This window comes from Panicum virgatum, chromosome 3N (genome assembly GCF_016808335.1).
Source record: "Panicum virgatum strain AP13 chromosome 3N, P.virgatum_v5, whole genome shotgun sequence".
Lineage (NCBI taxonomy): Eukaryota > Viridiplantae > Streptophyta > Magnoliopsida > Poales > Poaceae > Panicum > Panicum virgatum.
The window spans coordinates 3403626-3430842 of NC_053147.1; the positions used below are offsets into that span (position 1 = coordinate 3403626).

General features: G+C 44.2%; 4 protein-coding genes and 1 long non-coding RNA gene across 12 annotated transcripts; 3 read left to right on the forward strand and 2 right to left on the reverse strand.

Annotated features, from left to right (window-relative positions):
- Window positions 1-5930: 5930 nt before the first annotated feature.
- On the forward strand, window positions 5931-12789 carry LOC120663772 (transcriptional corepressor SEUSS-like). 2 transcript variants are annotated; one of them, XM_039942671.1, is made up of 10 exons: window positions 5931-7114; window positions 7145-7670; window positions 7753-7872; window positions 8061-8109; window positions 8207-8421; window positions 8842-8910; window positions 9011-9105; window positions 10336-10429; window positions 10645-10714; window positions 11343-12789. In XM_039942671.1, the coding sequence occupies exons 1-10, from the start codon at window positions 6543-6545 to the stop codon at window positions 12251-12253; spliced, it is 2721 nt and encodes a 906-aa protein (XP_039798605.1). In that variant the 5' UTR covers window positions 5931-6542; the 3' UTR covers window positions 12254-12789. The 2 variants fall into 2 exon arrangements, with proteins under 2 accessions (XP_039798605.1, XP_039798604.1); XM_039942670.1 differs by having other exon boundaries at window positions 5931-7670; window positions 11343-12776.
- A 1089-nt stretch (window positions 12790-13878) lies between these two features.
- On the reverse strand, window positions 13879-14902 carry LOC120663774 (thioredoxin M-type, chloroplastic-like). The gene is made up of 2 exons (XM_039942680.1): window positions 14556-14902; window positions 13879-14442 (listed from the first exon to the last, which is right to left on the reverse strand). Exons 1-2 carry the CDS (start codon window positions 14770-14772, stop codon window positions 14120-14122), a joined length of 540 nt encoding a protein of 179 aa, XP_039798614.1. The 5' UTR covers window positions 14773-14902; the 3' UTR covers window positions 13879-14119.
- A 250-nt stretch (window positions 14903-15152) lies between these two features.
- Window positions 15153-21848, forward strand: LOC120663773 (small RNA degrading nuclease 5-like). 7 transcript variants are annotated; one of them, XM_039942678.1, is made up of 16 exons: window positions 15175-15483; window positions 15614-15847; window positions 16858-16914; window positions 16999-17064; window positions 17361-17494; window positions 17598-17704; window positions 18369-18476; window positions 18563-18633; window positions 19150-19209; window positions 19409-19464; window positions 19774-19834; window positions 19934-20201; window positions 20274-20455; window positions 20535-20827; window positions 21226-21351; window positions 21473-21848. In XM_039942678.1, the coding sequence occupies exons 2-15, from the start codon at window positions 15785-15787 to the stop codon at window positions 21347-21349; spliced, it is 1650 nt and encodes a 549-aa protein (XP_039798612.1). In that variant the 5' UTR covers window positions 15175-15483; window positions 15614-15784; the 3' UTR covers window positions 21350-21351; window positions 21473-21848. The 7 variants fall into 7 exon arrangements, with proteins under 7 accessions (XP_039798607.1, XP_039798608.1, XP_039798606.1 ...); XM_039942673.1 differs by having other exon boundaries at window positions 15153-15847; window positions 21435-21848; XM_039942674.1 differs by having other exon boundaries at window positions 15153-15847.
- Window positions 21849-24988: 3140 nt separating this feature from the next.
- On the forward strand, window positions 24989-26958 carry LOC120667342 (transcription factor MYB52-like). Its single transcript, XM_039947440.1, has 2 exons — window positions 24989-25372; window positions 26112-26958. The coding sequence occupies exons 1-2, from the start codon at window positions 25201-25203 to the stop codon at window positions 26720-26722; spliced, it is 783 nt and encodes a 260-aa protein (XP_039803374.1). The 5' UTR covers window positions 24989-25200; the 3' UTR covers window positions 26723-26958.
- On the reverse strand, window positions 26577-27143 carry LOC120667343. Its single transcript, XR_005672157.1, has 3 exons — window positions 26992-27143; window positions 26816-26896; window positions 26577-26718 (listed from the first exon to the last, which is right to left on the reverse strand). It is a non-coding gene; the product is annotated as an uncharacterized LOC120667343 (long non-coding RNA).
- Between the last annotated feature and the right edge of the window lie 74 nt (window positions 27144-27217).

Sequence of the window (27217 nt, forward strand, 5' to 3'; positions counted from 1 at the left end):
AAGCAGCCTCCAAAGAAGAAGAAGGAAAAGGAGAAGAAAACCAAGGAGGCTCCTATTAAACCCTGGGACATGAGCCTTGAAGAATGCGATCGGATAACTCAAGAAAGAGTTAAAGAGCACTTCAAGCCGAAGCCGAAGCCGGAGCCCGAGAAAGTCATAAATCCGATAGATTTGAAATTTTTTAAGGGAATGTGCGAAGCAAATAAGAGAAAATTCATTCCGAGAGACCCCCCTTCAGACTACGAACGCACAATTATCAAAACTACTGAGAAAAAGAAGAGACAATCAAAGTCGTCGTCATCCGACGTTCCACAGCTCGGAGCCCAAAAGAAACAATCAATAGAGCATCTCGTAGTGGGACAGACGACGCAAGAACAAAACTTTGTTACATTTTTGAAAGAATCAAACCTGACGGCCGCTCAGATTGCAGGGGGGGAAGATATTCCAAAGGCCGATGTGGTCGTCAAATGGACGTTTGAGATCGGCAAAACTCTTGTACCCCCCGAAGTAGTGTCTGTGCTTCCAACGCAAATGTATAAGCTGCACCAGCACTACATGCGTGCGATGGCCGATTGCATCTTCATGCAGGGCGCAAAGATTAAAGATGACGATTTCTTACGGTGGGAGGCCATTATATGGATAAACTGGGAAGAAATTTACCAACTATTCCATCAGGAGGCCCTCGACATCTCTATGGTCGGCTTGTGGGTTCTGTAAGTATTTTACTCCCCTTACTTATTGTTTTGCATGATCTCAACATACTGATCTCTTGATTTATTCGGTATCATGTAGAATGGAGATACATACTTGCAGAAGAAAGGGATACTCTCACCTCGGCTTCATCGACCCAATTACTTGTAATTGGAGGCTTCTACGTGACAATTACGATGAGATATTCCAAAACTTGTTCAAGTACATAAACGTTCATCACAACCAGCAAATGATATTATTTCCTTACAACTTTGCGTGAGTGATTCCTTCCGTCTAACTCTTTCTATTCTGTAATCGAATTGTTTAAACCTTAACTACCAAGAACTGCCTCCATATAATCTTGCAGTGAACACTTTGTCCTAATTGTCATAATTCCCGAGAAGAGCCTACTCGTGGTTATGGACTCATTGAGGAGACCTCCAGAACAATACGAAAATCTTCTTAACATGATGAAAAAGTAATTCTACCACTACTCCGTCAATGACCGATAATTTGAATCACTTTGTTACTTGACTATAATTGTTCTAATCATGCACATGGTTTGGAAAGAATTTGCTAAAAATCATCCAGGCAAATTTGACAAGGAATTGAAGATCAAGACAGATTTTCCGGTACGCACTTGGATGATTCGTTGCACGATTCATTAGTTTTATTATATATTCATGTAAATACCTGATAATTTCTTCTCTCTTAAAGTGTATGAGGCAGAAACCAGGCACTGTATTGTGCGCATACTATGTATGCGAGAACATCCATGGTCTGGTAGGTCCTCCAAAGGGCTGGACAGATTGGGAGGAGGAAGTAAGTAAAAAACTTGTTAATATTTGAACTCGTATTTTAATTAGTCAAAATTAATTACCCCCTTTTTCCATAGGTCGGGGAGATGCGCGATAAACTCATACCGGAGGAAAAGATTATGGCGATTCAAGAACAATTCTCCGGATTTATTGTTGAGCAAGTCCTCGATCCAAAAGGCGAATTCTACTATGATGGAATATCTAATATTGACAATCACAGCAAATATGACAATATACGCGTATATATGTAATTAAGAACGAATATAACTATGTAAATATATATGTGTGTCTATGTATTAAATTTCTATTTATGAGTATGTATGTATGTATTAAATTTCCAAAAGGCGAATTCTACTATGTAATTAAGAACGAATATACCTATGCAAATATGATGGAGTATGTATGTATTATATATATAAGCACTCCAATAATATATATGTGTGTATATATATATATTTATATAATATTGGTCCTAGACATTTTCATATGTAAAGGTATTCACATGTATATATATATATAAGTGAATTAATTTATATATGAAAACTATCTAGGACAAATATTATATAAGTAACTATATATATATATTAGTGGAGATCATACACACTGAATTCCAATACATAAGTTTAATTGAAATGCAAAAGTATAATTGAAATAGAAAAAGAATTGAGAAAAGAAAAACATGAAAAAAAGAGACATTTTGTCCCGGTTGGTAACACCAACCGGGACAAAAGGGTGCGCCAGCCACGTGGGCGCTGGCTGCACCTTTTGTCCCGGTTGGTGTTACCAACCGGGATAAAAAGTCCTCTTTTGTCCCGGTTGCCACACCCGGGAGTTCCCGGTTGGGAAACCGGGACAACAGCGGTTTCCCAACCGGGACAAATCAACATTTTTGTAGCAGTGACTATCCTGCTTTGGTTAGTGATGATCCCTACGGTATCACGGAAGAACCATGTCTACTTGGCAGGATGTCTTACCTATCTTGTTGTAAAATAACTTAAATGATCTTGCTTTTCTGTATGGGTGATCTAAATAGTATTATGTGTATGAATGAGGACCTAGAGATACTAATATTGCAAGAACCTCTACCTTCTGCCATGCATCTTATTATAGAACGTGTCCCCCCCCCCCCTCTTCTTGTATGGATTATGATGGTCCTGCTGCTTACACTTGGTCAAATAAGTAATTTAGTGCTAATCCCACTTTCGAGCACCTTGACAGATATTTAGATAATGCCAGAGTGATTTTTACTTCTGCAAATATTGCAGTTTATTATCTAAATTCTCAGGAAAGAATGGAAACAAGATTGCACCAAAAGTAAACGGAGTGGAGCCTTTGTACGATTTCACAAACTTCGGCCCGTTTGGTTATCTCTAGAAGTTCCTAGAACGAATTTAGACCGCTAATTATAGTGTCAAACAAAGCCAGATTACAAAACCAACTCCAGAAACCCCGCGCTAGGAACCTTGAAGAATCTAATGAGACCTTGACCGCACGATTAGAGGACGGTTACTGTAGCATCACTATAGCTAATCATCAATTAATTATCGTTATTAAACTCGTCACGAAAAATTACACTAATCCTTAAAAAATTTTACAAATAAATTTTATTTAGCCCATTAGGTGCATTAGAATACCCGTTCTAGGAGTACTCCTAGAACGGGAACCAAATGGGGCCTTCCTGCCCTTTGAAGTTGGAACTAGGCAAAACCACCACTCTAGTTGCACTGTGATCCGTGCGCTCATGAAAAGTATATTTCATTCATGTCGTTCTTAGCATAAAATGAACATCGTTACAATAAAGGGAGAAAAAAACCCCACCCAAATCATGTACTGGGCTAAATTTAGGAAGTGCTAAATTTTAGCTTGGGCCCAAATTCTTTTGTATGGCTCGTGGCGTGGGTCGACAAATAAAGCAGCCGAGCCAATATTTTAAACGGGGCATCAATCAATCGTATGAACCATGGAGTATAAATATAATTCATAGGTCTTGTACACATGGTGGAAAGTATTAAACATGGACTAATTAAAAAATAAATTACATAATCTGTTTGTAAACTATGAAATGAATTAATTAAGTCTAATTAATCCGTCACTAGAATATGTATTAATGTAGCAATTTAGTGTCTAATTACGATCTAATTAGGCTCATTAGATTCACCCCGTGCTCCCGCACGGGCTAATAAGAACTAATATAGGAATGAGATCAATAATTATAATTGTCTATCTCACGTCTTTTTTTCATCTGCTAAATATTCTAACACATACTCTAAAATATATTTTTATCATTATCTAGTTTCAATAGATTTCATTTTGCATCACACCTCCATATGTATTCGATATATATCTATTTGAACTATTTGTTTGTGAAAAAGTACTCTTATCTCTTTCATAATACATGAATATATGGTGACATTTATTATGGGTAATATTTTTATATAAATAATAATATAAATAATATATTGATAATGATAGAAATAGTAATTTAGAATTTTATATTGGTGCACTTCAATGATATAAATAATAGTAAGATATCACAATTTACAAGCAAACTGTGTAATTAGTTTTTTATTTGATATATATATTTAATTTTCCATGTAGGTGCCGCAATATCCAATGAGACACTTTTGGAAGTTTGAATTTTAAATCTAAACAAGGCTATAGTTTTCTAGATCCTAAATTTAACCCGAAACTCAAAAGTTCGCTTCCGTTTCTGAACAAAAGATCGAAAGTCTCGCAAAGAATGTGCACTGAGGCTCTCCGCACTCGTCACTCTCTAAATTTACTCTCTAAAAAGAATATTCCTACCTGGTCATCAAGATTCTCCTCTCTATATTCAGTTTCTCCGCGTTCATTCACTCTCTATATCACTCTCTATACCAACTACCAGACCGTGGGCCCCACGTGTCGTAATTTTTTTCTTTTTTTCTACCCCCGCCCTCCCTCCCCGCTCTCTCCCCCCGCAGCCCCTCTCTCTCCCCCTCCTCTCTCCCTCCGCCACCTCGCCCCTCCTCCCCCGGCCTCCGCCGGCGGCCATGGCGAGGCTCGCGTGCGCGCCGGCCCTCCTCCTCCCTCCTCCGTCGGCACCCCTCCTCCTCCCTCCTCCCTCCTCCGCCGGCACCCCTCCTCCTCCCTCCTCCCACGCCGGCCGAGCGCACCCCTCCGCAGCCCCTGCTCCCTCGCGGCCATGGCGCGGCGGCCTTGAGCTCGCCCTGCGCCCCACTCCTCGCCCGAGCTCCGCCCGCCCGAGCACCGGCCCTCCCTCCCCACTCTCTCTCTCTCCCACCACGGCCTCTCTCTCTCCCTCCCTCCCTCCCTCCCTTCCTCGGCGCATCGGCCACGGCGGGGCGGAGCGGCCGATGGTGTGCCCCTGCTCCCTCCCTTCCCCTGCTGCGCCGGCATGACGGCACGACGGCGGGCCCGCGAGACGGCACCGGGCTCCTCTCCTGCTCCCACTGCGGCGAGCGCGTCCCCCCGCGCGGGCGAGCTCGGCGCCGTAGCGGCCCGCAGGCGACCCCTCCCCCTCCCTCCCCTAGATCCGGCGGCGGGGCCTCCTCTGGATCTCGGCGGCCCCTCCCCCTCCACGAGCTGCGGCAGCCTTCCTCCCTCCCTTCCTCCCTCCGTTCTCCCTCCGCCGCGAGCTCAGCCGGCTGAGCCTTCCCTCTCCTCCCCTGACCCTGCTCGAGCGGCGGCGGGCCATGGGCGAGCGCCGCGCCACCCCCTCACACGGCGCGCCCGACTGGACTAGTTGTGGGCGGACGTGACGGCTCCCATCACCCGCCCTGACAACCAGCCACAGAGACAGAGCCCCGTCAGAGGCAGCGAGCAGTCGAGCACACACCACCATGCCGTCACGCGCCGCGCCAACCCCGTCCGTCTCCACCCTGGTGCGCTCACCCACCAATTATCCTCCGCAGCGTACCCCACGCCACTGACAGCAGCTCCCCACGCGCGGCCCACATCCCCGCGGACCCCACGCGCCGGCGTCGCCGCCGGCGCCGCGCTGCGTCCGCCGCGGCACGCGACCCTTTTGACTTCCCCCCTCGCGACGGAGCTTCTCCCCTTCGCTCGCTCGCTCGCGCACAGCGGCAGAAGAGAAGAGAAGAAAAGGAAACAAACCCGCACACACAAACACGAACGCCCCCCCGCAGGCCGCCGCAGCGCCGGAAAAGCGAGGGCGACACGAAACGGAACCCACCCGCGGGGCCCATTAGCTCCGCACAGTCACTGCGCGCGGGCCCCGCGCTTGCAGGGCCCGCGCGGCAGCGAGCGCGAGGTGACGGGGTGGCGGCGGGGGGTCGCGGACCCTGGCGGAATCCAATGCGGTTTGTGGAGATTTTTGACGTCCGCAAGGACGGGGCCCCGAGGACACGCGCACACACGCACCCGAGTCGCAGGATTTTCTACTGCCTTCTCTCATCTCTCTCTCTCTCTCTCTCTCTCTCCACCCTACCCTTCCCTTCCTTTCGCAGCTCGCGTTCGCTTCCCCATCCAGCTCCCCACACCCCTCTCTCGTCGTCGGAGTCGCCTCGCAGGAGTGCGGGACCCCTAGCTCGTCTCGGCAGCGCCATCTCGGCGCCCGAGTTCGGGACGCGAGCCTGGGTTCCGCGCTGCCGCGGAGGATTGAGGCCACGGATCGGTGGCTTCTGCCGCGGCCACGCTCGGATCGACCAGGCGCCGGGGCGGAATTCCGGTGCTGTTTGCCTTGTTCCGGGAGGGAGGCGGCACTGCAAGCTCGGAGCTCGTGCCTGCTGGCAGGCGACTAATCTCCGCCTCCTCAGTTTCCATCTGGTGCCGGGAGTTGCATTCCGCGCCGCTACTCGCTTGCTCGCTCGGTTCCCGGTGGGTTTGAGGACGAAGCGTGCTGCTGCTGCCGCCTCACCCTCGCCCGATTTTTTTCTCCCCCACTGGTGCGCCGGCGGCTGCAATCCGCGGTAGATTTGCCGCGCCGGCGGATGCTTCGCCGCGGGGCGGATCTCGAGCGCTCCCGGTGCGCCGAGTGAGAGGTACGGTCTCCCCGGCCTGGATTCTCGGAGGATGGTGCCGTCGGGGCAGCCCAACCCGATGGGCCCGGGACAGCAGGTGGGCGCCTCGCTGCTGCGGACGAGCTCCAGCCTCCTCGGCGCCGGCGCCGGCGGGGGCGGCGGCGGCGGCGGCCAGCCGGGCATGGGGATGGGCGGCGGCGGCGGGGTGCTCCCGTCCCAGTCGCCCTTCGCGTCACTCGTCTCGCCGCGCACGCAGTACGGCGCCGCCGGGAGCGGGTTGCTGGCTGGCGCATCCAATGTCGCGTCGCTGCTCCGCCGGCAGCAGTCCTATGGGAATGGGGGGACTGGGGCAATGCCTGGCGGCCTTCCGATGGGTGGCCTGCAGCAGCAGCAGCACCGAGGAGGGCTTGATGGTGTTGGTGGTTTGGTTGGAGCTGGAGGGCCGGATTCCATGGCGTTCCCGTCCTCCTCCCAGGGCAGTATGGGTAACCAGCTTGGCGGCGATAACATACAGCAGCACCAGCACCAGATGGACGCAGCACAGGATTCACAGAATCAGCAACAGCACCAGCAGCAACCGCAAATGACGATGCCCTACAACCAGCAGCAAATGTTGCCGCAAACACAGCAGCAGCCACAGCCTCCGGTGAAGATGGAGAATGGAGGTGTCTTGGGCGGGGTCAAGTTAGAGCAGCAGCAGATGGGGCAGCCTGATCAGAATGGTCCCGCGCAGATGCTGTGCAGTTCCAGTGGTGGCGTGAAGCTTGAGCCGCAGCTGCAAGCGATGAGGGGCTTGGGTGCTGTCAAGATGGAGCACCAAAGCTCGGACCCATCGGTGTTCCTGCAGCAACAGCAGCAGCAGCAACATATGTTGCAGCTGTCTAAGCAGAACCCTCAGGTTGCAGCTGCTCAGTTGAGCCTCTTACAGCAGCAGCAGCGGTTCCTGCATCTGCAGCAGCAGCAGCAGCAACAGCAACAGCAGCAGATTCTCAAGAACTTGCCTTTGCAGAGAAGCCAATTGCAGCAGCAGCAACAGCAGCAGCAGCAGCAACAACAACATCAGCAGCTGCTTCGTCAACAAAGTCTAAATATGAGAACGGGTAAAACACCAGCATATGAGCCAGGAACCTGTGCAAAGAGATTGACACACTACATGTATCACCAGCAAAACAGGCCACAGGTAAACCCTCAATGTTTTTTCCAAACAGACGGTGATGTTATTGCAACCTAGATGGATACTTATGATGCAAAGCATGTTACAGGACAATAACATTGAGTACTGGAGAAACTTTGTCAATGAGTACTTCGCCCCAAGTGCCAAGAAGAGGTGGTGTGTTTCTCTCTATGGAAATGGTCGCCAAACAACTGGAGTTTTCCCACAGGTTTTGGATTCCTCTCTGACAATAATATATGCTGGTATCTGTTATCATATCATGAGTATTTGTTATGCTTGGTATAGGAAGCGTATAGCCTACTGTTCAAAATGTGCAAAATCATGGGTTGCACAAAATAGTACAGTTTTGCCTGCTGGATTCTTATTTTAAGCTGTGTAATGCCTTTTATGTTGTAGGATGTTTGGCATTGTGAGATATGCAATAGGAAGCCAGGACGAGGCTTTGGTGGGTATATTTGTGATTTTAATCTGGCCTCCTAAACATTTTCTATTTCTGTGCGATTATACATCACTACTGTTTGACAATGTCCTACATGTTATAGAAACTACGGTTGAGGTCTTGCCACGGCTGTGTCAAATCAAATATGCCAGTGGTACACTTGAGGAGCTTCTGTATGTTGACATGCCGCGGGAGTCCCAGAATTCATGTGGACAGATTGTTTTGGATTATACCAAGGCAATCCAGGAGAGTGTGTTTGAGCAATTACGTGTAGTTCGTGAGGGGCATTTAAGAATTGTTTTCAACCAAGACCTCAAGGTAATATTCTTTAGTTGGGATATGAGTTATTTTTCGTAATAGTGTTCCCTCATAAATTTTTTTGCCTTCACATCTTATTTAAGAGAGATGCTTTTAATTTAACGCAGTTGCTAAAATTTCATACTATATGCATTCTTTTGTGCTGCCATTGTGTGCCTGCATTTACTTTTAAAATGCATTGTAGTAACACAGCCATAATTCGAAAGTCTGTAACTTAGCCTTTTGTATATGGAAGGCGGAAGGGTTTTAAGGGAAGGCCTAATAGCAAAGCCATCGCCAAACATAAAATGACTCAATGACCTACATTTGTGAATAAAAAAAAGGCCTAAGATGTATATTTACGTAGGGTGGGAGTTCGTTAAAATATCAATAGATTTAATCCCATTGGCTAAAATGCTGCGTGCATTGTGCTCACATCAGATTGCATCATGGGAGTTTTGTGCCAGGCGTCATGAGGAACTTATTCCTAGAAGATCAATCATACCACAGGTATCGTTTTCCGCAACATAATGGATCTTGCATTTTTCAGCTGCATTGTGAATTTTGACCATAGATGACTTAATTTTATCCACATGATCCTTTTGTGTAGGTCAGTCAACTTGGTGCTGTTGTGCAAAAGTACCAGTCGTCCGTTCAAAATTCAGCATCACTCTCAAATCAGGACATGCAGAACAATTGTAACTCGTAAGGACACTCTTTCTTTGCTGTGCTTGTGCTTTGGAACTTCAAATTCAGTTCTCAACAAATTTAATTCTAGTTAAGCTTTGTTCGGAGGTTAGTAGTCCCATCTCCCAAAAAATGCTATGCTGATCTTACCTATCCAAAATTGTGGAGCATTGTCTGTTGATCTTTGAAATATGTTGAATTCTTGTAGTAGAACCAGTTCTTTTCTGTTTGCTATATTTTCTTAATAATAAACTGGAGTCCTATTTGAGTTATGATTTACATGTCACAAACATTCATTTGAATAAACTACCAGTGCATCTAGTATTTCTAATTCCATTGCCATGTGCACAAAATGGAGAACTTCAGAGAGGGGGGTAACTAAAATTTGCATGCCCATGATCTTATGTATACCGAGCGTTGCCTTTTATAGCATGCATGTCATTTGCATGAGCAGATAGTTAACACTAATATACTAGAAACATCGAGTCAGAAAGTTCTAAAATTTAGCGGAAACAGGGGCACCATTATACTATAATGAGAAAATAAGCCTGTTGCATTTGAAATTTTGAACTACCTTTAACATTAGGATTGTACAAGAAATTGAACTCTCCCATAATTTTTTATGGTATTTCGACACCTACCTAGCTTATGTAGTTTCTATCTATGTAGCCAACATTTTATGCTTCAAGTGGTGGCTCTTGTATGCATCAGCCTTTAGTTATATGGCGTCACTGTGAATTGTCACTGGTGTGTAGCCTGGACTGTTGTGTCCTTTCTTTCTTGGTGCCAAGTTGATTGTTTGTAATGGACCAAGAGTATTAATGAGTACCACAAGTAATGGTGTATCATGCATCGGTGTTGGGGCTCTAGCTGTTCTGGACCCCAGGATGGTACAGCACTACAGCCTACATGAACAATATAACGTGCAATGATTTCTTGCCATGCAAGTCACTGGCCTGCTAGCCACATGATGTTCATATAGGTTCTACAGCCTGGCTAAATATTAACAAACAGTAATTGCTCCTATAATCTAGTATGGCAACAAAACACCAATTTTTGATGTCATCTTACTCCCTGAGTTAAGAGAACCGCTTTTATTTCCCAAATTATGATTTCTGCTTGACTTGGTATGTGTGCATCATTGCTTTAATTCCACAACTTCTGCCCTATTGCTTTAATTCCGCAACTTCTAGTCAACCATTTATTTGTTCATATTAATTGTTCTAACACACTAAAATGTTGTACTAGGTTTGTTGCGTGTGCTCGCCAGTTGGCTAAGGCACTGGAAGTGCCGTTGGTGAATGATTTAGGCTACACAAAAAGATATGTCCGCTGCCTCCAGGTACTGACTATTTCATGAGTCTGTATTTGTTTCATTTGTTTCAGTTAATAAATATGCCCTACTGTCTTGCAATCTGTGTCCACAACTCCACATGACCCTACATGACCATTTAGATTTAGCTACCAATTTTCAACTTCTTTTTATGACATCTTCCTCTTTAAGTGACACTATCTCCCTGACCAATCTTTTTTTTGTGTGTAAATGATGATACTCAGATTGCGGAGGTCGTTAATTGTATGAAAGACTTAATTGATTACAGCAGGCAGACTGGGTCTGGTCCAATAGGTGCGTCATTACTTTCTTTTATCTCCTCCCACCCTTATGGCTTAATATATTCTTGTTTTGGAACAGAATTTTCTTCAATATGAAGAAAGAATGTCATTTATATCAATGCCCCACATCCTTAGTTTCTCACACCCATAATCTGCAACCTCTAGCCATTTGCCATATATTTCATGAGGATATATCTGTTTTACCATAGATTCTGAGGCCCTAATCACATGTAGCTTCTGCTGTTTTGATCCAATTACATTAAAAAACAGTTCAGTTTCTATGTTTTACAGCCCATACATTTGTGATACTAGCCTGTGGGTATTGGCATGTGTGATGTTGCAACATAGATGCAGGATAGTCAAACGATGTGGACAGTTTCTAGGTCATCACATTATTGTTTCGTATGACTCTGTACCTAACCACATCTCCGTATCTTTTCTCATGGCATTTGTCCAGAGGAAAAAGAAATGAAATATACTACTGTCCATTATGTTATTCAAACTTAGTTGATGGGTACAAGTTGGCATGCATTAGTATGGGAACTTTTTGGACATTTCTAACATGGCAGCCTTAAGAAATGTTGCTAGTGCTTGTTTCTTCTGATTTTTAACAAATCAACATGTTCATTCTTTCTTTCCAGATAGCTTGCGTAAATTCCCTAGAAGGGGGGCTCCAGCAATTAGCCCCCTTCAACCACCGCAGCAACCTGAGGAGCAGCAACCTGTTCCTCAAAATTCAAACCAGAGTGGTCAAAACTCTGCTCCTGCAACTGGAATGCAGGTTTCTGCCTCTGGCAATGGTGATGCAACATCAAACAATTCACTCAATTGTGCACCATCTACTTCTGCACCATCTTCTTCTTCTGTTGTTGGTCTCCTCCAAGGCTCAATAAATTGCAGACAAGATCATCCAACAAGCAGTGGCAATGGTCTGTATAATGGTGGAAACAATGCTTCAGTTGCTAAGGCGAACTCGGCAAATTCTATGCAATCAACTCCACAAGCATCTTTTCCTTCACCAGCACCCTCAGCATCAAATGGACACATGATGCCTGCTCCTCAGCATTCAAGCCAGATGAACTCTCCGACCATGTCATCAAACCTGCCTCCTATGCAAACACCTACAAGTCAACCTCAGGAACCTGAACCAAATGAGTCACAGAGCTCAGTCCAGAGGATATTGCAAGAGATGATGATGCAATCTCAAATGAATGGCGTTGGACCGGTGGGAGGTGACATGAAGAGAGCGAACACAATTACTCCTGGTCTTAACGGGGTTAACTCCTTTGTTGGTAACCCCATGACAAATAACCCTGGGATGAATGGAATGGGATTTGGGGCTATGGGAGGCATCGGTCAATCCATGAGAACAGCAATGGGGAATAATGCGATGGCGATGAATGGAAGAACTGGGATGAACCACAGTGCACATGACCTGACGCAGCTGAGCCACCAGCAGCAACAGCGTGATATAGGGAGCCAACTACTTGGGGGCCTCAGAGCTGCAAATAGCTTCAATAACCTTCAATATGACTGGAAGTCGTCCCAATAGAGTGAGCTGGAGTTAAAAAGGCTCGCATCTGATATGATACAGTTATCCTCACTGGGTTCGTCACTGACAACAGAAAAGTTACATTGCCGTGACCCGCCCTCCCTTGGAAGCGGTGGGCGCTTTACTGATGGTGCATGCTACATGTTACAGCAAAAGGAAACATTAGCGGTGATTGGTACATGGTTATGACAACTGTCTGTATGGCTGTGTTCCTTTGTATTTCGCCTGTGGAATTTCGTGTCTGCTTAGGCGACCCCACCTTAAAAATGAGAGCCTGCCTTCACTCGCCCTTGTTGCGGTGAGTGTTTGGCGGATTCCATACTGGGTGAAAGATGACAGCGTCTTTCCCCTGTTTTTTCGGGTTGGATGACACGAGTTTTCACTTCCAGTCTGTACTCTCGTGTACCATGGCTCCCCGGAAGTTGTGAAAGCATGTGTACCGCCTTTGATGGCCAGGAATCTCATTGTAGCTGTGCTGTACTATGTATAATCAGTTATTTACTAGTGGAAAGCATCGGAAAAATTTTCTGACGGTATTTGAACCGTGAGTTTTCAGCGCTCAGCTGACTGTTTTAGACCAGCAGGTTGGCGTGTTGCTGTTACGAGAATGGCATTGTTCCCTCTGTTGAACACCATAGGCCAAAGGATGTCGGGCCAATTGGTTCCGGCAGTCTGGTGGCACTCCGGAGGTCGTGGGTTCGATCTTCGGAAGGGGTGAATTTTCGCTTCCGGTTAAAAAAAAACCCATCGTCTGCCTCATGTCCAAAGCACTGTGGAGCCCGGCCTAATTCACAAGGCGACGGCCCCCGTGTACGGGTGGGACAGGGGTTCGGAGGTTTTCTTGGCCTGCTGTGGTTTTTTTGGCCTGCTGTGAGAAGATCATTCTACCTCTCAAACAATGCCGCCGTGGCCGCCGTGGGGGCAGTTTTTTTTTTTCTTCTGTTGAACACCATAGAATCAGAATGCACGCTTGCAGGGAGCGGTGTTGTGTTCTGAAGTGCTTCCATGTCTGACAACATGCTTGCGTATGAATCTTTCGTGGTAGGTTCAGGACATGCAGCAGGCATAGGTCCAGGTCCACCTCCAGGATAGTGTCGCAATTCATCATTTGCTAGTCAAAAGATATGCATGTGTTGAACAGTTGCTGAAATCAGTCATGATTCTTTATTAAGGGCGTGTTTAGTTCCCCATCCAAAAATTTTTGGATGTCAAATCAGCACTTTGACCGGATGTCGGGAGGATTTTTCGGACACTAATTAAAAAACTAATTTCAGAACTCACTTGGAAACCACGAGACGAATCTTTTGAGGCATTTGACCGCGTCATTAGCACATGTGGGTTACTGTAGCACTTATGGCTAATCATGCACTAATTAGGCTTAAAAGATTCGTCTCGTCATGTATATCCAAACTGTGTAATTAGTTTTGTTATTTAATTACATTTAGTGCTTCATATATGTGTTTAAAGAGGAGGTGAAATTTTTTGTGAACTAAACGCGCCCTAATTGCTGGTAAAAGCTATGCATGTTTATACAGTTGCAGAAAGGCAGGATTGCCGCCGCAGCGGCTCTGATGAAAGCATTTGCGAGTGGGATTTCATAATAGCGGTGATGGTAATAACAATAATAATAATAATAATATACACACATGACTTAATTTATAATATTCACTGTGAAATCATGCACTGGAAACTAATTAATGGAGTTGGATTCGACATAGTATAAGGGAGCAGGAGCAGACGGCTGCCTGAGTTATCGCATCATCCTTACGCAACAAGAGATGCATGGTGTGTATGCGCGAGCACGGACACGTATGTATTTAGTTCATCCCCAACAACAACATCACCCATCAACCCCAGTTGGCTCGATCACGAGCTGCCGATGTACTTGTCGATGATGGTGGTGAGCGTGGTCTTGGGCACGGCGCCGATGACGCTCTCCTTCTTCTCGCCGGCCTTGAAGATGAGCACGGTGGGGATGCTGCGGATGCCGTAGGTGGAGGCGACGTTGGGGCAGTCGTCCGTGTTCACCTTGCAGCACTTGATCTTGCCGGCGTAGTCCTTGGCCAGCTCGTCGATCACCGGCGCGATCATCCGGCAGGGCCCGCACCACGGCGCCCAGAACTCCACCAGCACCGGCGTCTCGCACGCCATCACCATCCCGTCCCAGTTCTTCTCATCCGCCACCAGCACTAGCCAACCACACGGAGACGTACGGAGGGTCAAGGCTGCTGCGTGCTCCGTGCAATCTAGCTAGCTAGTAGTAAAAGCCAAGGGCGCGGCATCGATCGGCCGGAACACGTACCTTCGTCGACGGCGTTCTTGGACTGGCAGACGTGCCGGGGCCGCCGCGTGGCGACGCGGCCGACGGACAGCGGCGCGGCGGCGGCGGCGGCCCGCTTGGACGGCGCGAAGCTGCTGCTGCTGCTGCTGCTGCCGCCGCCGCCGACGGCGAGCCTGTCCTTGCCGCCGGCAGGGGCGGCGTGCAGCGCCCACGCTCTGAAGCACGTCTCAAGGGCCATCGTTGGCAGCTCACGCGGCGCAGGGAGAGACGACTGTGGTGACTAGGTGGAGGAGGATAGGATTTGTCTGCCCGAGTCGTGTGCCATTGGGTCGGGTGGATATTTGGGAGCACGGCTGGGGTGGCATTGTGAGGTGGGCAGGGCCTCCGGGTCTGCATGTGGATGAGGTGTTTTTCAGCTCCTGCGTATTGTTGTTCCCTTTTTTGTGGCACCACCTTCTCTGGTCTGCTGTCTGGCTTGGGCCACCTCTAGTACGAGTAACATGGTAAAAGATCTAGGCAAAATATCGTATTAAACCTAGACCTAGTACATGATGATACTGCCTCTTGGCTCTGGTTAGAATTATAAGGTCCATCTTTTCTAAGTGTCAATCTCGTCCAAAAATGATGGGGGAAAAACAGAGAGATAGGACACAGATCAAACGGGCTGCTGTTTTGCCGGCTCATCCTGTCCGCTTGGACATACTAACACCACACCGGACACTACCGCTGCACGCGGCCGCCGCCCCTTCTTGCCAGCTCCTTGCCCAGTTCTTTCTTCCTCTGCCAAAGTCCCCTCGCCGCCGGCCACTGTCTCCTACCTCTCGAGTGCTGCCGGGTTTCTCCGGAGGCGGCGTCCTCTGGTGCCCAGCTTCCGCTTCCCCGCCACATCCGGTGGTCCGGCTCCTCTGCGACGACGAGCTAGAAGCGCTACCCCTTCTCGTCGTCCCCCGTTCGTCCCTGTCGCCCAAGAAGCTTTCAGCCCCTCTCTTCTTCCAATCCAATGAGGCCCAATAGGGGACTCTTCGGCCCGACAATCTAACGGGGTGCCCCTCCCTCCTGATGAAATGCTCAATTTACAGAAAGGCCCCCAAGGTCGCAGCCCAAGCCCAACAGTAGCCCAGAAAAATGCGAATTCGAAGAAGGCTACACGGTGTCGTTGGGTGAGAGCGAGACTCTTAGGAGGGCTTCCCTGCAAGTTTCCAGAGCGGCAAAGCCCTAGAATCTCCACCTCGTCGGCGGCGGCGGATACCATGTCGACCCCCTCCGGGAGCGGCGGCAGCGCCTCCGCGTACTTCGACGTCTACGGCCGTGGCGTACGTGCTTTATTTCTTCCCCCTCCACTTCGGGATATTAGGGTTTCGGTGTGATTGAAGGGGATTCGTGGTCAAGTACAGCTGAATGGTTCATTGTTGGGAAATATCACAGCTTTTCATTCCCTGTTGCTCTGTTAGTGGAAAAGAATATATTTTTAATCCGCGCTATATGGAAAAATTGGGCGCAGCAGGGAATTTCGGCTACAGTGTGTTATTTTGATTATTTGGGATTCTTTCAGTAAAAGTTCTGCTGATATTGAAACTGGGGGTATGCCACTGTATTATGATTCATGAGATTGTAGTTGACCTCAATGTTCGTTGAATTTACATTGGATTTATAGTGATGTGTATTTTCTTTAAAAAAAAATTCACTACTGTTTTATGAGGCTTCAACCGTACCATTGAAGTTTGCACTGTTGTTTCAAGACCATTTGTGCAAATGGATGTATGGATGTGAAGTAATGCTTTTAGGTTAGAAGACTATGAGGGGTTACTGAATTGTTCCATGTATCAGCTGGCGCCGTCTGAACATTTTTCAAGAACACAGCCTGTAATGGAAACCTTCATAGCTTGTAGGAATTGTACAGTAGCAATTTGAAGATATGAACCCTGGCTGGTTGCTTGCTACGTAGCCGAGTAGGATTCGTCTTGTTCAAATAGTAGACGATGCAGCACTTGTAGCAATGCCACGTGTACGCTGTATTCAGAGCCTGCTCATCAAATTATGGTCTTTCTAAGTTGGATGGGGCTCACTTGATTCTGTAGTGAAGCTATCTCCATGGCATAGCAATTGATTACTTGGTGATGTCATGCTCGCTATTTATTAATGTACCATCCAACCTTTATTTAGTCGGAAAGTTGGCTGTTAGTTGACTAGTTGTTGGTGAATAAATAATTCTCGTCTTGCTGCCTTGCTTACTCTACTAATAGACATTTCAACTATGCTTTTTTATCTTCACTGAACTTTTGTGCTTCCAATTCATATGTTTCTTCTTCTTTATCCTGTCCAGGCCAAGCCTGATGTTGTTTTTAAGGAGGCTGCTTTAAACTCTACGTTAAATCTGCAGGTTTATTCATAACAAAAACTCAGTGAAATTTGACTTGTGAAAACTTTTCTTGTTTTCTTAAAGAGGCATTTCATTGTAATGCAGGATGTTCAGGGTTTGGTCACTTGGGTTATTGGTGAAGGCATGCTTCCTTCTTGGGTGTTTGTTAAGGTACTTGTCCTTCTGGTTTTGCTGTTTCAAACATTTCTTACTTTTTTAAGGGTTTTTACATGTTACCCAAGTTTTCAATTATAGAGCTTGCTCTTTTCTTGATGTTATCTTCATCACACACTCTCAATACATATTAACTGTTTTTTTTTTCTGGCTGATATATGTATTCACTGCTCTTCCGTGAACAACCTGCTTTTTACTGCACTGAATTTCTTTGTCTATTAGTTGTAAGTATTTGTTACCTTCTGCAAGTATTAGCTCCCTTGAGCACTACTAATGTTTCTATTGGTTTTCAGAACAAGCCTCTTATACCGAAAGTCATCCTACTATATGTTCCTGGCCTAGATGCAGCTTTATATATGTCACAGACACGACTTCTTTCTTCTCTGAAAGAATTATGTGGCAATCCAAAACCTGTTCTAGCTTCGAGGTCTGTGCATTTTGTGTTGTTGTCTACAGTTAGTATAAATCCGTAATTTCTTCTATATGGATGCATTGTACTATTTGTTGCTAATGTAATGCTGGTCTAGCAGCTGTATACCGGATGAGAGGCATACCATTGATGCACTCCTAACCTGCAGAGTAAAGAGAAAGCGTGATGTAAAAACATCAACTCAGCCATCTAGACTGCACGGAGAAGGTAAGAGGTCTTGACTTCACTTAGCATTCTATCGTCATTGTGGTTCAGAATATTGAACTGTGTTATGCTTCGTTGGCCTAGAGTTGCTGTGTTATTATTATTATTTTTTCCTCAAATGTGTTAAAGAGCTGCACATTTTTATAAAGAAGAGAAAATGGTAGATAACCCTTAGTTTATCTGTTATTATTGCGATAGCCACTGGAAGATTTGAGCTTAATTACTATGGCTGCCATTCTTATTGAGGAGTCTCTTACTGATTTGACAATTTCAATCCTTTTGTATTGTCGTTAACTGGTCACAAGGTTTTCATTTTAATTTGATATTAGAGACATTATTTAAATGTTAATTGTACTTTTCAGTCATATTTCATCACAAAGTAACTATCATCATGGTATCTTTAACTAGGATTTCATGACAGTATTCCTCCCCTAAATCAATATAGCCAATCAGTCATATTTGTCTTGCTGACCACTTGTCATCTGCTTCTCTAAGCGGAAGATGCCTCTTTGTTTTCTGTACTGGTTTATTCTATTTATTTGGTGTATAAGTATGTTTATTGACATTAAATTATATATAACTTTCTCAATGGAAAATTGTCACTTTTGATCCTAGATTGAGAATTTATATTTTGTGCAACCGGTTAATATTTTCTTTTTGATTTCAGGAAAATTATCAAGTCTGGATGATCTTGGGGACATACCATTTCCTGTTACATATTACACACTTTTGGAGAAAGACTTAGAAGACAATGGCTACTCTTTAAATTTGTCAGGTTACCTTCTAGTTTTTTTTTGTTCCTCATTGCGCCCTTTAATGCCTTATTATTCAAATGACATCTGTTTATCATTGCCGTTTTAGGTTTTGTCCCTACTGTTTCAGCTCCTTCAGGTTCTTCTCCACATAAAATTCTTGCACTTGACTGTGAAATGGTAATGTGACTCCTACTTTCCATAACTGATCGCTGATGTACGTTTTGAGATCTTTTTCTTGTTTTTTTTTAAAAAAAATACTCCCTCCATCCAACTATCCAAGGCCCATTAGGAAATCTGAAAAATCCAGATATGCAAGGCCTATTTTGGTTTTTCCTTAGGAGTGACGCTTCGGGAATCGGTGTGGCAGTAATTCATTGCACGCATGCCCCGGGAATGAAAGCACATGCAGAGAGTAATCAAATCCGCAATAAACACTGGTTGTTTTTTCCCAAAAAAACTAATGATGGAAGTGCTTCCCTTGGTCTTTGAGTCAAGCAAAAATAGGCCTTGGATAGTTGGATGGATGGAGTACAGTTTAGTGTTACTATTATCGTTACAATTATGCTGTGTGCCATCATTTATTTATTTGTACATATATTATCATTACAATTATGCCTTGTGCCATCATTTATTTGTTTATACACATTGTTATGATTCTTTGAATCTAATAGTGATAGTTTGCAACCTATTCAGTGCGTGACTGGAGCTGGATTTGAACTTACAAGAGTGACATTAGTTGATATTAAAGGAACGGTATGAGCTTTGCTTTGCTTACCTTAGTTTTGGCATATTGAAGAATTGTTTCCTTACTGCTTAATTGTGACCACCTGTCCTTCCTCGCACCCAGGTCAATAGTATGATTTTTTTTTCTTTTTATATGCTCTCGCATCACCCATTCTGTTCATCACGCTTTGTTGCTCTTTAAGTTCTGGCTTTGTTCCAATCTTTTCAGGTGGTGCTAGATAGACTAGTTAAGCCTGCCAATCCAATCATCGATTACAATACAAGGTATTTTATGATGCTCTTACCTCCCCTTTATGGCTACCACCTGTAGGCACTATATTATGTTTTTATGCTAACTTTTTCTTGACACATTTATTTTATAACTTGGTGTGAAAATACATGGCATTTGAAGACTTGATTCTTGTCCATTGTATTATGAGTATCAATAAACTAGTTATTTATTATGTCAACTTCATGGTTCTAATATATGCTTCTATGCTGTTCCTGTGAGATATTCCGACTGATATACGTACTAAACTCTGAATGGATATTTATATGTCCATTACATGATGTAATTGCTTTTTAATTGAACAGATTTAGTGGAATCACTGCTGAGATGTTGGCTGATGTGTCCACAACCCTACAGGAGATTCAGGTTAGTTCTTAGGCTTTTTAATGACCTTTTCATATGTATATATATTAGGATGTCATGAAACTTTGCCTGTACCTAACACTATTTTGTTTGTGTTCCCAGGAAGAATTTGTTGGACTTGTCTATAAAGAAACCATTCTTGTTGGGCATTCTTTGGAAAATGACCTTACAGCATTACGGATATCCCATCGTTTAATCATAGACACAGCTGTTTTGTACAGGTATAATCGAGGTGCTCGCTGTAAGATTGCTTTGCGTGTCTTGACAAAAAAATTTCTCGGCCGGGAGATCCAGAACACTGGATCTGGGCATGATAGTGTGGAAGATGCAAGGGCTGCTCTAGAACTTGCTATATTGAAAATAAAAAATGGTAAGAGCTAAGAAGAATGCATTTCAGCTATTGCTCTCATTTGTTGTTACCTTCTAATAACTAGTTAACCAGGTCCTGATTTTGGCTCCCAACCATCATTGTCAAGGCGGAAGTTGACATCCATACTGCATGAGAGTGGGAAAAAATGCTCTCTTATCGATGATGTGTCTGTTCTTGAGCGATATTCAGATACTTCTTGCAATTCAATTGCTGTTTTTTCGGATGATGATGCACTCTCCAGATCAATGAAGGAGGTTGGTGCAATGCATTTCCGGGTGTAAATATTCTTCCCCAAATGCTTACAGGTTCTCATAAGTTGCAATCCTACTGCAGGTGAAGAATGACAAAGTCAGCTTCATTTGGACTCAATTCTCGGGATTGATCTCCTACTACCGCAGAAGAGCTCAGGATCCGGAAAAGTTGAAATCATGTGTCGCAGAGGCCATTGCATTAAAAACATGCGAGGGGAAAACTGCTTCAAAAAAAGCAAAACGTCAAATTTGTCCTGAATTAAAGGAAGTTTTGTGTCAATTGGATAAAAAGATAAGGGAATTATATGTTGCCCTACCTGATAATGCTATGCTTATTATATGCACTGGCCATGGTGATACACCTCTAGTACAAAGGTAATGTTACTCATGTCAAATCGGTAATGCTTATGCCCTTTTCCCTTTCTAGTTTAACTTAATCTATTAAAATTCAAGTAAAGATGCTCACAAGCTAATGAAGCCATTACTTCTTAAGTTACCTATAGTAGCTCTGGTGTTAGTTTGTCTGTAGTTCTGTTCTATAGCAATTGCTCAATGCCTCAATGAGTTATGAAATCACTATGCTGCCTTCAGGGCCAGTTTGTGTTTGTTGCTTTGTGTTGCACTAAATTGTTGAATCTAGTTTAGTTGGATGAATCTTACTTATTCCAATATAGTTTTAATATTATAGCTCAAAAAATGATGCTTTTAAATTAAGTGCTTCTAAAGCATATGAACGCCAAACGGATCCATAGTAACTGTGCTACTTTATGCAGACTGCGTAAAATGCTTCACCATGAAGAAAACACAATAGAAACTCGAGAAAGTATTGTTCGAGCTTTGGGAGATTTACAAGCCCAAGCAGAAGTTGCTTTGTGCTTCTGCAGTGTCAAACATTAATTGTAAGCATCTTTCTGCCCTCCTTTCCCACATGTTTTTTCTTGGAAGCAGAACAATGCACCGTTCTGAGTTGTTTTGTTGACAGGCATCTTTAAATTGCTGTACTCATGGACATGACTTTAGGGATTGAAGAAGGGTGTCATGGTGCATGCTGACCTGCTGACGTGGAAACTTATCTATCATAGATTAGTAGTTTCAATTTTGAAACTTCCTGCTGCCCTTGTTTTGCCAGGTTAGGATTAAAAGCTGTAGATTTCTGGGTAGCATGCACATAGTGATGTAACCGGATCTACTGATGGCAAGCTATTGAGCATGCCATTATATTGATCCGCATCCCTTTTTCAATTGAATATACAGAGGGATGTAGCAAACTGAGCTGTAACAATCAGATTGATGTGATATCGATCAAGTTCTGCTTCCAGAGGAATGATCGTTCTGCTATAATATATTTGTATGACCCCACAAAACTAAGGCGTTATGACAGCACCTTTCCAGATAATTCATTTTCATGTTGCTACTGTAAATGTTAAAAAAGTACATGTATCCCAAAAGGGCTCCTCTTCTAACTAGAGGGCAGTAGTATATTTGTGTTGTAAGTTAGTTTGGGTACGAAAAACTTGTGACATTATTTACAAATTGTGCAACTTCATGCGAGTTTGCTGGACGAACAAAATTTTATTCAAGTTGCTAGGTCAAGAACAGGATCACATCAACTGTTATACTAGACAATAACTGCTGGATGGCAATATCGTCAATGACAACTGAAGCGGCTGTGCCTGAATCCCAAATATGGGCAGCTGTTGCGTAACTCCGGCTGTTACTCCGATATTGTTCTTGATAGTTAGTACCGCACATGGACATGGCACAGAAGCTGGGAACTGAAGTGCAACGCCTTTCGAAAAAAAAAGGAACTGAAGTATTAATTTACGAAACCAAGGTTATGGACTTACGGTTGCTTGTTGCTTTCACTCAAGCTTGAAGTGGGTTTGTTGTATTAGAAAAACGGGTGCAGTTGTGGAGTCATGTACATGGCTGATGGCTCTCTTACCTTCGGTAACCAATATATGGTTTGCTTGTTGCATGAGTGCTCTCTGGCATATTTTTAAATTAGTTGATGGTGCACTTGCAGGTTGAAGCTCATGTTGGCTTGTTTCAAAGAAGTACAAAATTGGTGGTAGGAGCGATGAATGTAAAGGTGAACATGATTGAATAGCTGAAAGGAAAGTAAATCATGAGGATAGAGGATTCGCTCGTATGTCCTTGCATGGCAAATTAAAGGATTTGCTTGACTCATAGGTTGCCATCACCAACTTGTAAAATATTTTGTATATCTTTCATAGATGAATATTTGTTCTTATATATAGCAGCCATCTTGAGGATTAGTATGAGCTGGTCATTCTAATTTAGGGAGCTTGAGATGATCCAATGGATGATATATTTTGCTTGCTGCACAACTGATTTACGTTTGATCCTTAGCGTGCCACAAACTAAGTCGACCATGTCTAGTCAGATGATTGATCATAACCGATTTGACAATCCAATTTAAGGCTTCAGCAAACCAACCTCATGCACTTAAGGCAGAAAAATTACATCATTAGGTTAGTTTATCTAAAAAAAAGGTTAGTTTATTACATGCTGGCCATGAATGATGCATGCAAATGCAAGGGCAATCCCCCAACTGGTTTGCTTGTCCATCTCAATTTGCGTTTTTTTAGATTACAGAGTACAATTCAGACACTCGCTCCATCTCAATTCACGTTGCCTTCGAAGTTTGATGAACAAGAATGGTTCTAACTTGGGCTTCTCGTTACTTTCTCCTCCTTTTGAGTCAGTCCACTATTCAAAAAATATAATATGTGGCAGCATTAACCTTCTAAGCCCAGAAAGTAACCTCAACTTGTTTTGTAGAGAATGAAAAAGAAGTCCCATCAGCTAGAGAAGAAGGAAATAAAATGGCATCTAACAAATTAAAGGTAACTTATCCTAGCTATGCACATGCATGTACCTCCTGAATCAACATACAGACGTACGCTATAATTCCAGTTTGTAATATTTCCATTTTTTTGGCTTGCTAGACATAAATAAGGCTGATGGTCTATTGTGAGCTTGCAAATGAACGTGTTTTTTGTTATTCAGTTGATTAACAGGTAGAATTATCTCATTAGATATGGTGCTAGCTGATATTCTGTTTTTGCCTTCTGACAAATGTTACATTGTGAGGACTTGCACAATACTGATTTGTCAACCTCTTAGTTGTCTTTTGATTGTTTTACCAGACACCAAATTGCTTGCGAAACACTTCATTTAGTGGCCCTCTCCCATTAGTTCAACTACACACCACCTTTAGCAATAAATAATACTTCAAAAAACACTTCTTCACTATCACAAGTTAAAGCTATACTATTAGAAAGCCAAGACATGCACCGATCCTCAAAATGTGAGACTCGTAAGCTTGGATTTGGTAACCATAAATGGCTTTTATATTACCAGCAGTTGCAATGGTGTTTTCATGTTTCAATGGTTATCATGACCTTAACTGGGAGAAAGTGACCTAAACTTTGTTATCGGCGTAAGTACTTGAAATGACAAAAAACTCTGGTGTTTCTTTTAAAGACCCATATACATGTGTTTCTTTCTGGATAGCATTACCTGAAAAAAAATCTTAAACATGTGTTTCTTTCTGGATAGCATTACCTGATCGAAAAATCTTAAATATAACACAATTTTAATGCCAATTGCGTACATGCGAGTCCTCAAGTAAATTTAAGTTTGTCCAAATTTTACTTATTGATACAGTTGCCATTTCATCACATTTCTACTGTAAACTTGCATTTAAATTAATTTATTTCCCTCTTTTCTGTTGCTTTATAAAACATTTTCTCCTTTTTATTTTTTTGTTTAAATTTCATTTGTTGAAAATAAACTTGTAGTTTAGGACTTCAAGGTGCCACCAACCTTCCTCAAATATCTCTCTGTTTGCATGCTCAGCTCATCCCAATTAGTTAGATTGCTACTATTGTATAGATGCATCTTTGTAATGCTGGCACTGCAGAGCTGTACATAATCCAACATAATATGTATTGGATTTAATATGGTGGTTTTTGTTATTATTATGGTGAGCATTTACAGAGCTGAAACAAATGAAAAGAACAGGTTAGATAACAACTACAAAATTATTCATTCTTTTCCGATGTGTATGTATTTAGCAAGCATGCTAGTCCTGCATAAAGATCACTCATCTGGAAAAAGTATAATTGATCAGCCCCGAGGTTCGTAATTGCTGAAAATTGAAATGAACAAGAACATAAAGATAACATGGAAGACCATCAGTTAGCCTTACTGTCCTGCATGTGTTGGAGAAATATCTCGGTGATGGTGAAAGAATATTGTTAAGGAAGTTGTGCATGAACAATGCTAAGCTCAATATATGAAAAAACAACACAAAACAAAACATATATGGTGGTTTGACGAGATGTGAGATGATATTTCATTGGCCAATCGCCCAACACACGCAAGTCGGTGAGATACACAGATGAGATTTGATATGTATCTGCAAAGCTAATAGAGAAAGATGTGAACTGCAAGAGCCTTGTTAAGCTGCTCTCTTGTCGTGCAAAGCTAAACAAGTGTGACATCCACCAAAACCTTAAATGAACATGCTTACATATACATTGCCATGCTCCTAACCACATTCAGGCTCTCTTTTTCATTAGTTACTCATCAGCTGTTTTGCTTAGCTTGTCCTTGCTTCAGCTAATAATCAAGGCACCAAACGTGTACGTGGGGAAAATAAATACTTCTATATATCCAGAAGCTCCGTTATTCCAAGGCCATTCCTCCACCGGAGAGATATGGCGCCGTCGTCGTCGACGACCACGTCGGGAAGGGCGAACTCCAGGTCACAGCCGCCGTGTCCGAGGGGTCACTGGCGGCCCGGTGAGGACGAGAAGCTTCGGCAGCTCGTTGAGGAGCACGGCCCGCAGAACTGGAACTCCATTGCCGAGAAGCTGGAGGGGAGATCAGGTTGGGTTTTGTACCTCAATTTCTGCGCTTCTTGTTTCTCCGTTTTCTGAAACACATGCAATACATGATGAAACAAAAGTTTGCGCACCATATGCCTTATTCAGTTGTTCTTGTGCTTGCTTGTTGCCGTGAGAGGTGCTAGATAATATTCGGTTTCAAAAGTTGATTGATTGATTTAAATTTCCTTTTGTAACGAACTAGATGATGTTGATTTCTCTTTATTTGTGCTTTTAGATAAACCTAGCATGGTTTTTTTAGATGGAGTGGTGAGAGAAGAGGGTTGTTGAGCATCACCTGTATCTGTATATAAGCAGAATAATCTAGTTGGTTTGTTAAAGAGTGAGACATAATAAGGTCGCATAAGCTTGAAAGTTGAATCATTTTAGGTTCATGATTCATCCATCAATCTTTGCCTATGGTAATTTATTCATTTCTTTCGCTCATGCCACATAGCTCATCTTGGAGCTGCAAATTTAAAAAGCATATCATAAATTGAAAAAAAAAATAACGCAACAAGGCCTGCATGCATGCGTGCTTAATATACTTCGTACCATGTGTGTGTTTTTTTAGATTATGCATGCTTATGACCCATGCATACATATGAACTATCACAAGGTTATTAGTAGCTGGTTTTCTTGCTTGGGCATCCGACTCTTGATTTCAAACGGTACATGAACATGATGCCAATTGATGGAACCATCTGATACATGTGCACCATGGCAACTGATCGATTTGTCAGGGAAGAGTTGCCGGCTCCGGTGGTTCAACCAGCTGGACCCGCGGATCAACCGGCGGCCCTTCACGGCGGCGGAGGAGGAGCGGCTCCTGCAGGCGCACCGCGCCCACGGCAACCGGTGGGCGCTCATCTCCCGCCTCTTCCCCGGCCGCACCGACAACGCCGTCAAGAACCACTGGCACGTCGTCATGGCGCGCCGCCGCCGGAGCCACCAACGCTCCGCCGGCGGTGCCCTCCTCGCCGCCCCTGGAACTGCTGGATGCTCGCCTCCGTCACGTCGCCCGCCGTTCCAGTGCTTCCATTTCGGCGGCCCGCCTGCGTCGGCGAAGACCACCACCGGCAACCTGTGTTTCGCCACGCCCGGTTCCGGGCCGTCCACCAGCCTCGTCAGCAGCTCAGGAACGTTCAGTGTCAGGAAGTGCCACGCTCCCACTAACGTCGCCTTCTCTTCTCCAAGGGAAGCGGCGGCTGCACCGGAGGACGACGACCATCGTCATGATGGCATGGTCAGAGACGAACATGGCGGCACCGACGACGATGACGAAGATGGTGGCGGCGCCGCTGCCAAGAAGAAGGATGTGCCGTTCATCGACTTCCTGGGAGTCGGCATCTGAAGAAACACGTCAGTGGTACAATTAACCATTGGTTATAAAGCGATGTATATTAGAAATTTAGGATGTTAGCTAGGCAATTGGGTGTTGGCGCACCATACGCTCCTGAGCTGGCCCCACATGTCAGTGGCATGTCCTTGCACTCCTTTCCCTCTTCTCTCTTCCAGGAGTATACTCCTATGCATGAATGACAGTTGACATGGTTAAAAATGATGCTGTGTCTGAGTATAAATTTTCCACAACAATAAGAGATATTGTGCTGGCACTTTTACCCTAATAGGAGGATATTCTTGATGAGTAGAATAGTCCCCAGATCCCTGAACTGAAGCACTAGAAAAGTGTGTAAAGTTGGCAGCTGAATGGTCGGAGGTGGCCAATTTCGCTAACTGGAGCAAACAATTACAGTCTGCTGTAGCTAGTATTGGTTCACAACGTAATTGATGATATTATTCATAGTCACGCCAGGTTTTTTTAGAAAAATCTAATTTACACTCTTGA

What these genes read in the sequence shown, in the direction of transcription:
- LOC120663774 (XM_039942680.1), bottom strand. Translation starts at nt 14,772, where the DNA reads ATGGCCCTTGAGACGTGCTTCAGAGCGTGGGCGCTGCACGCCGCCCCT. An exon ending in CAAGAACGCCGTCGACGAAG is followed by an intron (nt 14,443 to 14,555) that starts GTACGTGTTCCG and finishes GTGGTTGGCTAG; the next exon opens with TGCTGGTGGCGGATGAGAAG.
- LOC120663772 (XM_039942670.1), top strand. Translation starts at nt 6,543, where the DNA reads ATGGTGCCGTCGGGGCAGCCCAACCCGATGGGCCCGGGACAGCAGGTG. An exon ending in TTTTCAACCAAGACCTCAAG is followed by an intron (nt 8,422 to 8,841) that starts GTAATATTCTTT and finishes TGCTCACATCAG; the next exon opens with ATTGCATCATGGGAGTTTTG. An exon ending in GATATGTCCGCTGCCTCCAG is followed by an intron (nt 10,430 to 10,644) that starts GTACTGACTATT and finishes GATGATACTCAG; the next exon opens with ATTGCGGAGGTCGTTAATTG.
- LOC120667342 (XM_039947440.1), top strand. Translation starts at nt 25,201, where the DNA reads ATGGCGCCGTCGTCGTCGACGACCACGTCGGGAAGGGCGAACTCCAGG. An exon ending in GAAGCTGGAGGGGAGATCAG is followed by an intron (nt 25,373 to 26,111) that starts GTTGGGTTTTGT and finishes TCGATTTGTCAG; the next exon opens with GGAAGAGTTGCCGGCTCCGG.
- LOC120663773 (XM_039942672.1), top strand. Translation starts at nt 15,599, where the DNA reads ATGCTCAATTTACAGAAAGGCCCCCAAGGTCGCAGCCCAAGCCCAACA. An exon ending in CTACTCTTTAAATTTGTCAG is followed by an intron (nt 18,477 to 18,562) that starts GTTACCTTCTAG and finishes TTGCCGTTTTAG; the next exon opens with GTTTTGTCCCTACTGTTTCA. An exon ending in TTGCACTTGACTGTGAAATG is followed by an intron (nt 18,634 to 19,149) that starts GTAATGTGACTC and finishes CAACCTATTCAG; the next exon opens with TGCGTGACTGGAGCTGGATT.